The 12,974-nt window shown below is 41.0% G+C and overlaps 1 protein-coding gene across 1 annotated transcript in view; it reads left to right on the forward strand.

Moving 5' to 3' along the window:
• Window positions 1-12,670, forward strand: part of Adgrv1 (adhesion G protein-coupled receptor V1) — a 508,750-nt gene extending 496,080 nt beyond the window's left edge. The window contains 3 exon segments of the mRNA XM_037209551.1: window positions 1,893-2,084; window positions 4,957-5,134; window positions 12,228-12,670. Of these exon segments, the coding sequence (XP_037065446.1) occupies window positions 1,893-2,084; window positions 4,957-5,134; window positions 12,228-12,346 (489 nt within the window). The 3' untranslated portion in view covers window positions 12,347-12,670.
• The last annotated feature ends 304 nt before the right edge of the window (window positions 12,671-12,974 follow it).

Raw genomic sequence — 12,974 nt, forward strand, 5'->3', positions numbered from 1 at the left:
CAAGAGTCATTTAAACATAATCTGCATTTAAACATCCTTTCCTTTTGACTTCAACCATGTTTGTGTTTCCTAGGGCACGTCTAAAAGTCTCAAAATATTTACTGTATACTTCCATGCTTTTAAGGGGAAAAAAAATGCAGTTATGTTCAGCAGGCGGAGCGTTTCCTGGCACACGAAAGGCTGGATGTGAAATCAAGCAGGAGAAAGAGAGCTCAGCTTAGCAGATGGGTCCTTAGAGATGGTTCTAACGCAGGGCTGTGTTTGCTTACCCAGCTCTTAACCTGTCGCTTCTCAGCACTTACAGTGACCCTGAGATAAATCAGTAACATTTGTACCATTTTTAAGGCTGACACTAATTTTTTTCCTGTTTTGTCTGTTGCTGTGGCCAATGTAATTAGATCATAGTCATGTGAAAAGTTAGTTGTGTGAGAAAAATGTTGGATGAGCATGACTGTTTTCAGGAAGATTTTGCTTCTATTAATGTGGGCTTGAAACTAATTCACTGAGCCTATGTAATTTAGAATATTAATGTCTCTCCCAAAGAACTGATGAACCAGATTCAAAGGGAATGTGTGTTTCTGCTTGCTCTTCTAAGATGATTACAGCAATTAGTTTAAAAATATGTTTATTGTGCACACCATCACTTTTTGGACATGCTCTTAGTTATGGAGACCAGTAGAAGATCAGCCTTGACTCTCGCAGTCCTCCAAGACAGCAAGAGGTCAGATGCTGACCCATGTAGCATTGCATACTGGCCCCTGAGTTCCCTTAAGGAAAAAGTTGCTTGTGACTGCTGGGCTGTGGTGTTTCCTAAGAAACGCTTTGCTATTTGTACTGGTATGTAGATGTTTCGGGTTTGTACAATTTCTATTGCTCCAATACTCTAGAAATGTTAGAACCATGACGAGTACAAATTTTACAAATGGCTGACACTTATTTACATTTCTGGAAAATGTTTTATGTTATTCCATTTCTTCTTTAAATAGCTGAGTATATTTATCTTTATTGATTAAGACTTTTAGTAACAGTGATTCTTCCTTGCAAATAAAAATTTAAATACCGAGAAACACAAAGGACAATTTAAGGTACGTTACTGTCTAAATGAAAACGTCAGAGTCTGGGCTTTGGAGAGCAGTCATTGAGTAGTATGTGTGGAAATCCTGACGAGAAAAGAGTGTAGTGAACAGAATACAAACAAAGACCTGTCCCTTCTTGTGACGGAAGCAGAGTAATTTTCAGGAGTTTGAGTATGTTCCTGAGGAATTTAAAGGGCTAACGGCTTTTGAAGAATGCACACGATAGCTTTGTTGCTCTTGTGTAACATTTGTGGAGAAGCGTGGAATGCTAAATCTCAAGCAGTCCACGGAGTCCCTATGCAGTGGTTTGGTTCCAAGTAAGATAAGTAGGTGAGATGCACACAGGGTTCAAGTGGCAGTTATGTGGCTCTTTCCAGACACACACAACGTGAGTGGAATACCTCAGTCAGCTAAACACACACTAAAGGAGACGAATACAAATGGTCACTTTTTAAAGGACAAGATGTTTGCTTCTAAAACAAGATGAATACAGCTCAGTAATACATTTCTATAATGTATTTCATATGTTGGTAGGCTACATTCAGAGTTACTTAATATAGTATAAAAACAAAACAAAACAAAACAACAAAAAAACTGACTAGGGAGAGCCCCGTCTTTGTAAGCAGCGTTGATAAGTGTTTTGTGACTTGGAATCTGCAGTGACCTCTTGCCTGAGTGCTGGCATTCAGTCACTCCTAGATTTGGGTGATATTGGAGCCTCCTGAAGATGATCAGCTAGACGTAGTACTGTCTTTATGCTCCAGCTGTTCTGGCCAGACTTCCTTTGACATGCTAACGCGTTTGTCCTCTTTATAGGGTCTTTATGTGTTTGTGGTTTACTTCATTTTACACAACCAGACGTGCTGCCCGGTGAAGGCCAGCTACACGGTGGAAGCGAACGGTGGTCACCCAGGACCCAGCACAGCCTTCTTCACGCCTGGGAGTGGAATGCCTCCATCTGGAGAGATTAACAAATCGACCCAGAACCTCATCAACGCTATGGAAGAGGTGTGTCCCCGGCCCCACACCGACTCCCTCTCTCCTGCTGACAAGCCTCCCTTGGTGTAGAGTATAAGACACCAGATGCGGGCTCACTTCAAACCCCATCCTCTCCGCAGTGCATTGCGGGATCTTAACTAGTTATTTTCCCGTCCTATGAGCAACATGGAGCAGCCATTTTTATTGAGAAAGCAAAGCAAAATGTGTCATTTCCTTCAAAACCTAATTTGATATGACAGGAATCGAATATGTCTAAGAAATGCTTTTTAAAAATACCATTCTTCCTAAAATCACACTCACAGCTGTTCTTATTTGCCCATCTCCTCACACTTCTTCAATCCCAACAAAGGAGAAGACAAGCAGGCACCCCCTCAGTTTAAATGCCACCAAACACTCTAAACTAAGACTTAGAGGGTGTTTTGTAGCAGTCCTGGAAAATCTGGGCAGGATTTCCTCTACAAAATCTGCCTCCTGCTGCTGGCTACATTATTCTGTCCAAGTTTGATTTCCTGAGGCTGACTCACCTGACCTCCACCCTTTGGCAACAGATTGGAAGGGCCACTGCTCAGACTGTAAAGCACACCTGAATACATCTGTCCCAGAGAGGCAGTGATGTACAGTCCTCACAACTGTGCAGGTCCCGGATGTGCTTGGCTGCCATTGCTTATGAATGAAAGAAGCAAGGAAAACAGCATTTGTGTTTGCTACCTAAATATCTATATTTATACCTATATCTATATGCATGAAATTAAGAAACATTTTATTGAAGAGAAATATTGATAGGATGATAGATGGATAGATAAATAGATAGTGATGGGTAACTGTTAGATGGTTGCTAAATAGGGATGTGATAGACAAAGACAGACAGACAGATAGATGGACTGACGGATGGATGGATGGATGGATAGATAGATTGGTAGATGACAGAGATAGATAGATAGATAGATAGATAGATAGATAGATAGATAGATAGATAGATGGATGGATGGATGGATGGATGGATGGATGGATGGATGGATGGATGGATGAATGGATGATAGAGAGAGATGGGTAGATAGATGGATAGATGGATGATTAGACAGATAATCTACTTGCTCAGATAAATAGATGATATATTGATAGATAGATAGACAGACAGATAGATGGATAGATAGATATCTACTTGCCCAGAGATACCTTTTGTCTTCTCTGACAATGTAGGATGTACACTTATTTTAAAATTGAAGCAAATGATTACAATGACATTACTGTGTATACCCTTTGATTTGAATGAAAGAAATTACTATAAAGAATTATCAACTCATAATGGATAAACATACAGTAGATAAGTGGTTGTCAGGGCCTATAGGTAGGAGAAACATAAAGGTATAGATTAAAAAGAATGTATTTTGGCTATAAAATATGTAAGTTTAAGAAGGATGTTTGAAAACTGGGATATGCCAGAATTAGAGAGGTGGCTCAGCAGTTAAGAACACTTGCTGCTCTTACAGAGGACCCTGGTTTCATTCCCAGCATCCACCTGGTGGCTCACAATCATGTGTACTTCAGTTCCAGGGACCCAGTGATCTCTTCTGGCCTCTGTAAGGACCAGGCAGGCACATGGTGCAATACACACAGGCAGGCAAAACACTCATACACATAGCATAAAAATAAATAAATCTTCAAGTTTTATAGAAAGAAAAATGTTGAGATATGTCTTTAGTACTTTGAAATATATTTAAATTTAGTACCATTTTGTATGGCAGATATTTTTTAACTGAGCTATTTTATCATAATTAGTGATTTAAAAACCCAATAGGAATGTTTTTAAGATCCATCGGTCTTGTTAAATGGTTACCAATTTAACGTTTGTCTAGGTCTGACCTGTCTTGTTGAAGTATCTTTTAGCTACATGTGGCTGGATTAAAGATCATTACAGATCTAGTTTGTCATTTGCTCAGGCACACTGTAAATATCCCAGGGACAAATGTGTCCAGAAGCTTCAGTATTGAAGAACTTAGATATGAAATATTCCTGTCCCTGGAAACAGTTCTGTAGAACAATGCTGTTCTCCATGCCTGGATTCATAGTGATGGTCACCCTGAGGTTTCACCTTGTCTCAAGTTCATCTCTGAGGTTCTTCGTATACTTTCCTCAGTATGAAGTGTCCCTGAAATCTCAGCAAACCTTACATCGGGAGGCAACAGCTGTGACCCTCCAGTTCCTGGGCTGGAGCCATTGCTTGAGTGTCCCTCTGGGGTGTTGCACAACTGCATAGCATAAAGTCTGTCTGCATTCCTCAGAGGCTCAGAATTGGCCTGGATCCAGCTGTCAATGAGAGCCTGCAGAGACGTCGCAAAAGCCGGCAAGAGCAGGGAAGGCCAAGGAAAAGAGGGATTAAAGGCTCATTTACCACTAACCTGGTGCGCCAGTAACCTAGAAAGACAGGACTACAGTCAATCATCTCAGGACAGAACTCTTTCTGAGCATTAATCAAAAGCAAGGAGGGATTTGAATAAACTCCCTTTAATTCAATATGTCCTTTATATACTGACGCTATTTAAAACACATTTCAAATGAAGAATTTGGAGTGTTCTTCTGAGTTTCCTTAACATACATCTTACAAATAAATAAACAAGCAGTTTTATCTCCCCATACATGGCATCATAGCAATCTACTGTGACTCTGAGAAACTTTTAAATAATCAGGTTATACTAACTTGACGAGAGGCATGCTTTTCTGAAGAACAACTATAACATTCGAGCTCATAAATGCAATTCAATAGGCCGTTCATGGTTTTTATTGAAATATAGAAATATATTGCAAAACTGGGCTTCCGAATGAATATGTACATTCATGTTACCAACTGTCATTTCCTTCTGCTCTGACCTCAACCCAAAAGGTGCCGTCTGACTGGGAGAGAGTATCCTTCCAACAAACCAACCAGGCGAGCCCTGATTTGAAGACAAGTCCCCAGAATGGTGCCTCATTCCCTTCCTCTGGAGGATATGGCCAGGGGTCCCTGATAGCCGATGAGGAGTCCCAGGAGTTTGATGACTTGATATTTGCATTAAAAACGGGTATGTATGAAGCCCAAAAATGACATTTGAGGCAGGCAGGCCTGGGAGGCTACTTCGTGTCTCCTTCCGTGAATGTGCAAAAGTGCCGTCACCCTCGGTACATCCTGAGTCTTATGACCCATTTCAGAGCCCAGTCAAGCCCTAGGAGATTCTGTTCCTATATCAAATATAACACAGCCTAAAAATAATTTACAACTTGCGTTTAAGAAAGAAAACAACGTACTCTAACTAAGTGTAAGTATCTATGTCCTAAGATCTGGCTACAACAAGACCTTAGTAAGTTACATCAATATAAGGAAGCTCACTGAAGGAGCTCTGCAGGTGAATGACAGTGAACACAATCCCCTGCCAGGGTGGACTGGGGAACTGCAGATTCACAGTTCCAACGATCATTTTAACAGTTCTAACGCAGTGTAAGAAGACCCACTTCATTGAATGTAACCTTGCATTTCTGTAATATAGTCGGTTGCAATTTCTTTTTGGAAGTGAAGACCCCTTGCTGGTGTTTAGCACAATGTTAAAATGCTGTTTGTTTGGTAGTCATAAGTAGTTGAGCATTTATAGTGGATCATGGAGGTTTTTTTTTTATACAAAATGACTTTTACAAAAGTATTAATAGTAAATTATAAACAGAAAGACTGGAAAGATCTCAGAGTGGGCCAGGGTCATGAGGCTAAGGCCTCACATAGAAAAGGTCAATGAGAACAGACGAGGGCAGTCACTGAGAAAGAACAGAGGACTGATGGAGACTTGCTTCTCACCTGAGTAAGTGGTAAAGAGCTTCCTTAGTGTCTTTGCTGAGGGAACCTGGTGTGTCTTGATGATGAGCATTCCTCCTGAATATTCATAAGGTTCAAATCTTAGGCAAAGTACCAGGGTAGTAGGTAATTTTTGAAATACATCAAGGCATAGATTTTATTGGTAGCTATGAGGATTATTAAATTTGAATTAGGAGAATGGAAGAAGAAAGGAAAATAAATGAAGAGAGAAGCTGAAGAGAATGGGAAAGAAAGAGAAGGGGTGGAGAACAGGAACATACTCGACGATGCTTGCATCTAAGTCAGAAGGGAGGAGGGTCCCACAGAGAAACTCGAGCAAATAAGAAAGGCAGCTAAAGGCAGAAAGGGGGTTTAGGGAGAATGAAATGACTAACTACATAACACGCTGAGCAAAGCTGGAACTGAAGGGGTTTACAAATTATGATCTGGACACATTAGGTTCCCTAATGTGTTCTGTATGCAGTGTCCTTAGATCTTTATGTCCAAACACAGAAGTAAGATGAATACTTGGAGCATAATTAAATTAGGTCTGTGGGCTATATATATAGCAAGTACTGAGTGCATTTGGTTCAGGAATGCATGGAATGGCTTGCTTGGAGATTTAGCTTGGCATTCCTTAGAGTTCCCTAAACTCATTGGGAAAAAATATTTAAGAGATCAAAATAGCAATCTCTAACATTGGTTCTCTGTATTATTAGAAAAGATGCTATAATAACCAAGCATCAGCCCCTGGACACATTCCAACATAGGATATGATCAAATAAAGGAGCTGACCACATGCTGTTTATCTACAGTAGAATTCAACATTGACCTAAGGTCTGGATTTGGCTTAACAAAGTGTTTTGCTTGACTCACAAAGCATTTTAACAGTTTTTGAGCCAATATTAAAATTGTAGAGATACCGTATATAGGTCTAGAAAACAAGGTTTGACAACATGAGCTTTAAAATCATGAGCACACAAAGAAATGGACTTGTAATATTTTCATCCACATGTATCATTAACTTTGTTCTTATTTGCCCCATCTCTTCTTCCCTCTGGCTGAACCTCTTCCCTCACAAAGAGTTCCTCCCTCATCATCTACTTCCATGGCACACATATTCCATTTTCCTTTGTGTTCCCTCCTTTCTGTATACCTCTTCCTTCTCTCTCATCTGTCTGATTCCACATCATATACATCTATAGACATTTATATGTAGAGTACACATGCAAGAGAAACATGCAATGTTTGTCTTTATTGTTCTGACTTTTTCCACTTTATGTAAGGATCTTGAGTTCTATCCATTTTCCCGTAACATCATTCTTCCTTATAGCTGAGTAAAATTCCTTTACTTGTATGCACCTCCTTCTCTTTATCAATTTATTTATAGATTAACATCAAGGCTGGTTCCATACTTTGCTATTGTGAGTAGTGCTTCAATAACCATGGATGCACATATAGAAACATGGTGTGCTGACTTAGAGCCCATAACTGGATTGTATGCTAGAAAATTCCTAGGTGGAATACACACTTCCAGCAAAGTGGCAGACTACAACATCAGCAAATAGAAACAAGGAGCCTTGCTATATTCCAGTAATAAATCCATCCATAGTGGCTTCAGAGTAAATAAACCAATGAAAAAATATATGAATGCAACTAACCAGAGGTAAAGATACTTACAGTGAAAGCTTTAAAACATCAAAAACAAGAGAAAGAAATTGAAGAAGATACTAGAAGATAGAAAAACACCCCCACCCCTGTTCAAGGACTGAAAGAACTAATACTGTGAGAATGACTATGTTACTAAAATAGATGTACAAATTCAAGGCAATCCACACCAAAATTCTAATGGCATTAGATATGAACCACTTTAAAAAACCTATTGTCTCATATCCATGCATATACTGGCGTTACTAATTAGACTCAGTGGGTTAAAGAAAGTACATGAATTTGGGTCGGAGACTGGTAGGAGTTGGAAGGAAGGGAATAGGAGGATGGATTGCATCTAAACAGATTGTATACATATACAAAGTTCTCAAAGAATAAATAAACATGTATTTCAAATCCTAAAATTCATATGGAATCACAAAGGATATCGAAGAGTCAAAGCATTCCTCAGCAAAAATGGAAATGCTAATTAATGGCTTCACAAGACTTGATCTCAAATTACACTACAAAACCATAATAACAAAACCAGCACAAAACTAATGCAACAGACGTATAGACCAGTGGATCAGAATGGGTGACCCAGACATAACTACACACAGCTACAGCCACATAGTATCGACATGTATCAAAATAATACATTGACAAAAAGATAACCTTGTCACCGAATGCTGGGAAAACTAGATGTGTGTATGTAAATAAAACTAGAGCCATATCTTCACCCTGCACCAAAATGAATTCAGAATAGATCAGTGACCTAAATGTAAGACCTGAAGCCACTAGAAGAAAAACTATTCAAGATAGAGTCCTTTCGAGTCAGGCATAGACAAAAGCCATCTAAAATGGACCCAACAACTGACAAATGGATTGGCATGAAGTAAAAGCTTCTGCCCAGCAAAGGAAAAGGTCACCAAAGTGAAGAGATAGCTACAGACTGGCAGAAAATGTTTGTCAACTGTTAGTGGAATTTCTGTCCCACTTTCAAATAGCCACTCAGAGGCTTATATTAATTACAAATGCTTGGCTGGTAGCTCAGGCTTGTTATTAACTAGCTCTTACAACTTAAACTAACCCTAACCCATTTATATTACTCTATGTATTGCCTTGTGGCTTTACCTGTCCTCCAGCATGTCTTGCTCCCTCTGCCCCTCCTGGAGACTCCTCTGACCCTGTCCTTCTTCCTCCTAGCATTCTCACTTTAGCTGTCCCACCTATACTTCCTGACTACCGGCCAGTCAGTTCTGTATTAACCAATGAGAGTAAAACATAGTTACAATATACAAAAAGTTGTTCCACAGCATTTTTGTAGCTGGGGTTTTCCTGTGCTGGCAGCCACTCTCAAATAACCACTCAGAATCTTAATATTAATTATAAATGCTCAGCCAATAGCTCAGGCTTATTACTAACTAGCTCTTACAACTTAAATTGACCCATTTCTATTAATTTTTGTATTGCCATGTGGCTCATGGCTTTACCTCCAGCACGTCTTGCTCCCTCTGTGTCTCTTGGACTCCTCTGACCCTGTCCTTCTTCCTCCCAGCATTCTCACTTTGGCTGTCCCAACTATACTTCCTGCCTGGCTACTAGCCAGTCAGTTCTTTATTAACAAATGGGAGTAATACATATTTACAATGTACACAGCGGCCAACTAGACGTTAAGTAGATTAATATTTAGCACCTATAAAGAGCTCAAAAAATTAAATACAAAACTATCATCCAGTCATCAAATGGTCTAATGAACTGATTAGACATTTCTCCACAGAGGAAACACAAATAGTCAAGAAATATTTGAAAAATGTTCAAAACCCTCAGCCATCACAGGAATGCCAGTCAAAACTCCTTGATATGGTCTCACCCAGTTAGAATGGCTATAGTCAAGAAAAGATATTTCTTTTCTGAGAAATATCAAACCCAAGTACTATTCCTAAGATGGCTGTCATGATCCATGTCTGCAAACCCCACATTCAGGAAGCACAGACAAGAGAACCATCATTCCAGACCAGCCTAAAGTACACTTTACAACCCTTTCTCAAAACACAAATAAACAAAGACACTTTATTATTTAGCTTACTCAAGGATTTCTGCACCCTATTGAACTTTAGTTCGTTCATAACTAAAGGGTAAAATTAGAGTTTATGAATGTTTTCTATGTTTTTTTTTCTCTCAGAAAAGGGATGATCTTTGTATCATTGTCTAACTGGAAAGAAGCCAGATAAACTGTGAGTGGGTCACAAAATCAGAAAACCCCATGTTGAAACCTTAGGAGTTTTCATGCTTTGAGTCTTTGGCAAGGAACTCAGCTTTCCATTTCCTCATTTACCACATAATGTGTTTTGTGGCATTAGAAATTGTCTGTGTAAAGCACTGGTCAGAGTGGCAGAGCTTAGGTCCCCTAAGGTCAGTGATGTCAACTACTAGCTGGGCTTCGTTTATTGTTTGCTTAAAAGCTAATTTAGGGGCTGGGAGACAGCTCAGTAGGTAAGGTGCTTGCTGTAGAAGCCAGAACCTGAGTTCTGTGCTCAACCCCACATGAAAAACTAGGCACAGCAGGAAAATGAACTCCAGTGCTGGGGACAAAGACCAGAGGATGCTGGGACTTGCTGGCCAGCCATTCAAGCCAAATCAGTGAGAAGCCCTGCCCTGAAAAAGAGGTAGAGAGCTATAAGGGAAGGCACCTGACATTGACCTCTGGCTACCACATGCACACACACATGTGTATGCATACTCCCACACAGGAGTGTACGCACACAATAAAGTATATTTTTATAAATTCATAATCTAGTCTGCTAACACCTGGTTGTTGATTGCACCATGACCATGATGTGACATCGAAGTTAGGGTGGTTTAAATATGTGCCAAGAGGCCTGCCCAGTCACAAAGTGATAAAGGTGGGCTCAGAGCTTGGGTTCTGAATACACACCAAAAACACATTCCAAACACCTATCATGCGCTCAGTACTTTCTATGAGTGTGAGCCAGAGGAATGACAAGGATGTAATCCAACAGGAAAGGTGGACATTTTGAAAGAGAACCATGGTGTTTCTACAGGCATTAAGGGCAACACTTGAACTGATGCCCATAGAGAGGCACAGGCAGCCAGATGAAGAAGGCAGAGAACATGGAAGTGTGTCCCTACGGAGGTGGTACAGAAAGGGAAGGACACTGAGAGCAAGCAGGGTCATCCAGACCCTGCAGCTTTTATATCCATCTCCTGTAGAGGTCCCCAGTACCTAAATAGTGGGAGAAGAGACATGAGAGAAAACAGACCCAGTCTGGAAAGAGCTCCAGGGTCTGAGCAGGGGTGGGCAATTTATGTGATACAGAAACACAGGAAGGAATAAGACAGCGGTGTGAAGGACAAAATCAGGAGAGGCAGGACTTGGCTAGAAAGAGTGCTCGTGGGCTCCTGGTTCTTTCTCCACACAGACTATTCTGAAGCTAAGCAGCCTCCTTCCCACAGCTACCAGCGGAAGACTTGGCAAGGACTTCGGGCCTTGACTCCCTTTCTACAAAGCTGAATGGCCAGCAGAGGGGAAGCACAGAGAGTTGGTACCTGGCCATTGATGGCAGCACACTCTGTGACCACATCTGTATTGTCTCCCTCACTGTGCACATGTGTGCGTGCCTGTGTGTGTAGAGACAGAGCACAAGAGTAAATACAGTTCCCACATTACAGAGGAAAAGAACCTACTATAGGTATAAATTATGTGTGCTGGGGAGGGGAGAGTAGTGCCTCGTAGAAAATCTTCAAAACAGAGGTTTGAGGGGTTGCATGCTATTAAGAGCAGCCAGCTTCCTGGGTTTCCGATGAGAATGCTTGGCACTGTGTTATTTACGTGTCCTTGTCTTAGGCTCAGTCTTCAGGGCCAGTTTCCTAGGGCCCTGATCGGATACCATGTGTCCTTCCTGCTGCAAGCCTGCCATTCTCCTCAGACTAAGGGCCAACACTGAGCTTCCCCGTGGGGCTACCGGACTCAGCGGAGTTCCAAGGGTTGGTGGATGTGTTGTCTACCCCCTTGATGAAAACCTCCAGTACCCTGCCTGATTTTCTGTTTGGTAAACCCTTCATTGATAAACTCTGTTCTCTATTGTACCTGCCTATCACACGGCAGCAAGAAAAAGAAAGAAAGCTACGTGTGGCAGCTCGCTTCTGTAATCTCAGCACGCAGGCCTCCTGAGTCAAGAGACTGACTGTGAATTTAAGGCCGGCCTGGACTACACAGTGAGAAGCTGTCTCCAAATAAAATGAAAATATGAGAAACCCAACGTTTTGTCTTTGGAAATCAATTTCTACTTTTAAAAGCTACAAAAGTAGCTTCACTTTAAATTATAATTCCATAATTTTAAGGCATTTGTTGTTTATTCCAAATAAATGGCCCAGACTTTTGTTTTTTTTGTTTTGTTTTGTTTTTCTGTTTTTCGAGACAGGGTTTCTCTGCGTAGCTTTGTGCCTTTACTGGAGCACACTTGGTAGCCCAGGCTGGCCTCGAACTCACAGAGATCCGCCTGGCTCTGCCTCCCGAGTGCTGGGATTAAAGGCGTGCGCCACCACTGCCCAGCTCCAGACTTTTACTAATATAGAAATAAGATGTTTGGGTTTAATGTAACTAAGTCATTAAGAATTTACTATGCCAACAGCTTGGACTTATGTCCGCTCATCTTCCATTCCAGGTGCTGGTCTCAGTGTCAGCGACAACGAGTCTGGTCAAGGCAGCCAGGAGGGAGGGACCTTGACCGACTCCCAGATAGTGGAGCTCAGGAGGATACCCATCGCTGATACCCACCTCTGAGAGCCGCACTGGCACTAACCTCAGGAAGAGGCTCCTTTTCCTGTTTGCCTTGGTTCTGTGCTAAACCCTGTAAGCACTCACAGCCGTGTGGTAGTGGTGTGCCAGGCACACGGAATGAATAACCCAGAAGTGATTGTTATGGTTGGAATATACATTGCTTAGTATTTGTGAAACTTAAGAATTGACTGTTAAGATAAAAGATCAGAGCATTCCTGTAAGTTACAAGGATGCACATAGTCCAAAACTATTAGTTTTTTCTTATTCATCCTAACTTGGCTAACATTGTTTAATGAAAATAATAATCAATAAAAGCAATAGAATCCAGTTGGTATCATCCCGACTCCTTATTTATGAATAAATGTACATGGGTAAAAAGACTAAATGCGTATCTAGATGATATCAGGCACGTGTCTCTTCTAGCAGTGATTAAAGGGGATCCAAAGTCTACTCTTCTCTCCATCTAGATGACTTTGAGTCCTGGAAACTGTAATGTGTGGTCTGTGAAGGATTCTGCACGTGAATGTGGATGGGGCAGTGAGGTTGCGATGGCCTTTTTCATCAGCAAGATAGATTTCTGCTCTCAACAAACTTAAGGTTCTGAACACTTTCCAGAATGAATGTTCTGTCC

Source organism: Peromyscus leucopus, chromosome 11 (assembly GCF_004664715.2).
Source record: "Peromyscus leucopus breed LL Stock chromosome 11, UCI_PerLeu_2.1, whole genome shotgun sequence".
In the NCBI taxonomy this organism is placed as follows: Eukaryota; Metazoa; Chordata; class Mammalia; order Rodentia; family Cricetidae; genus Peromyscus; species Peromyscus leucopus.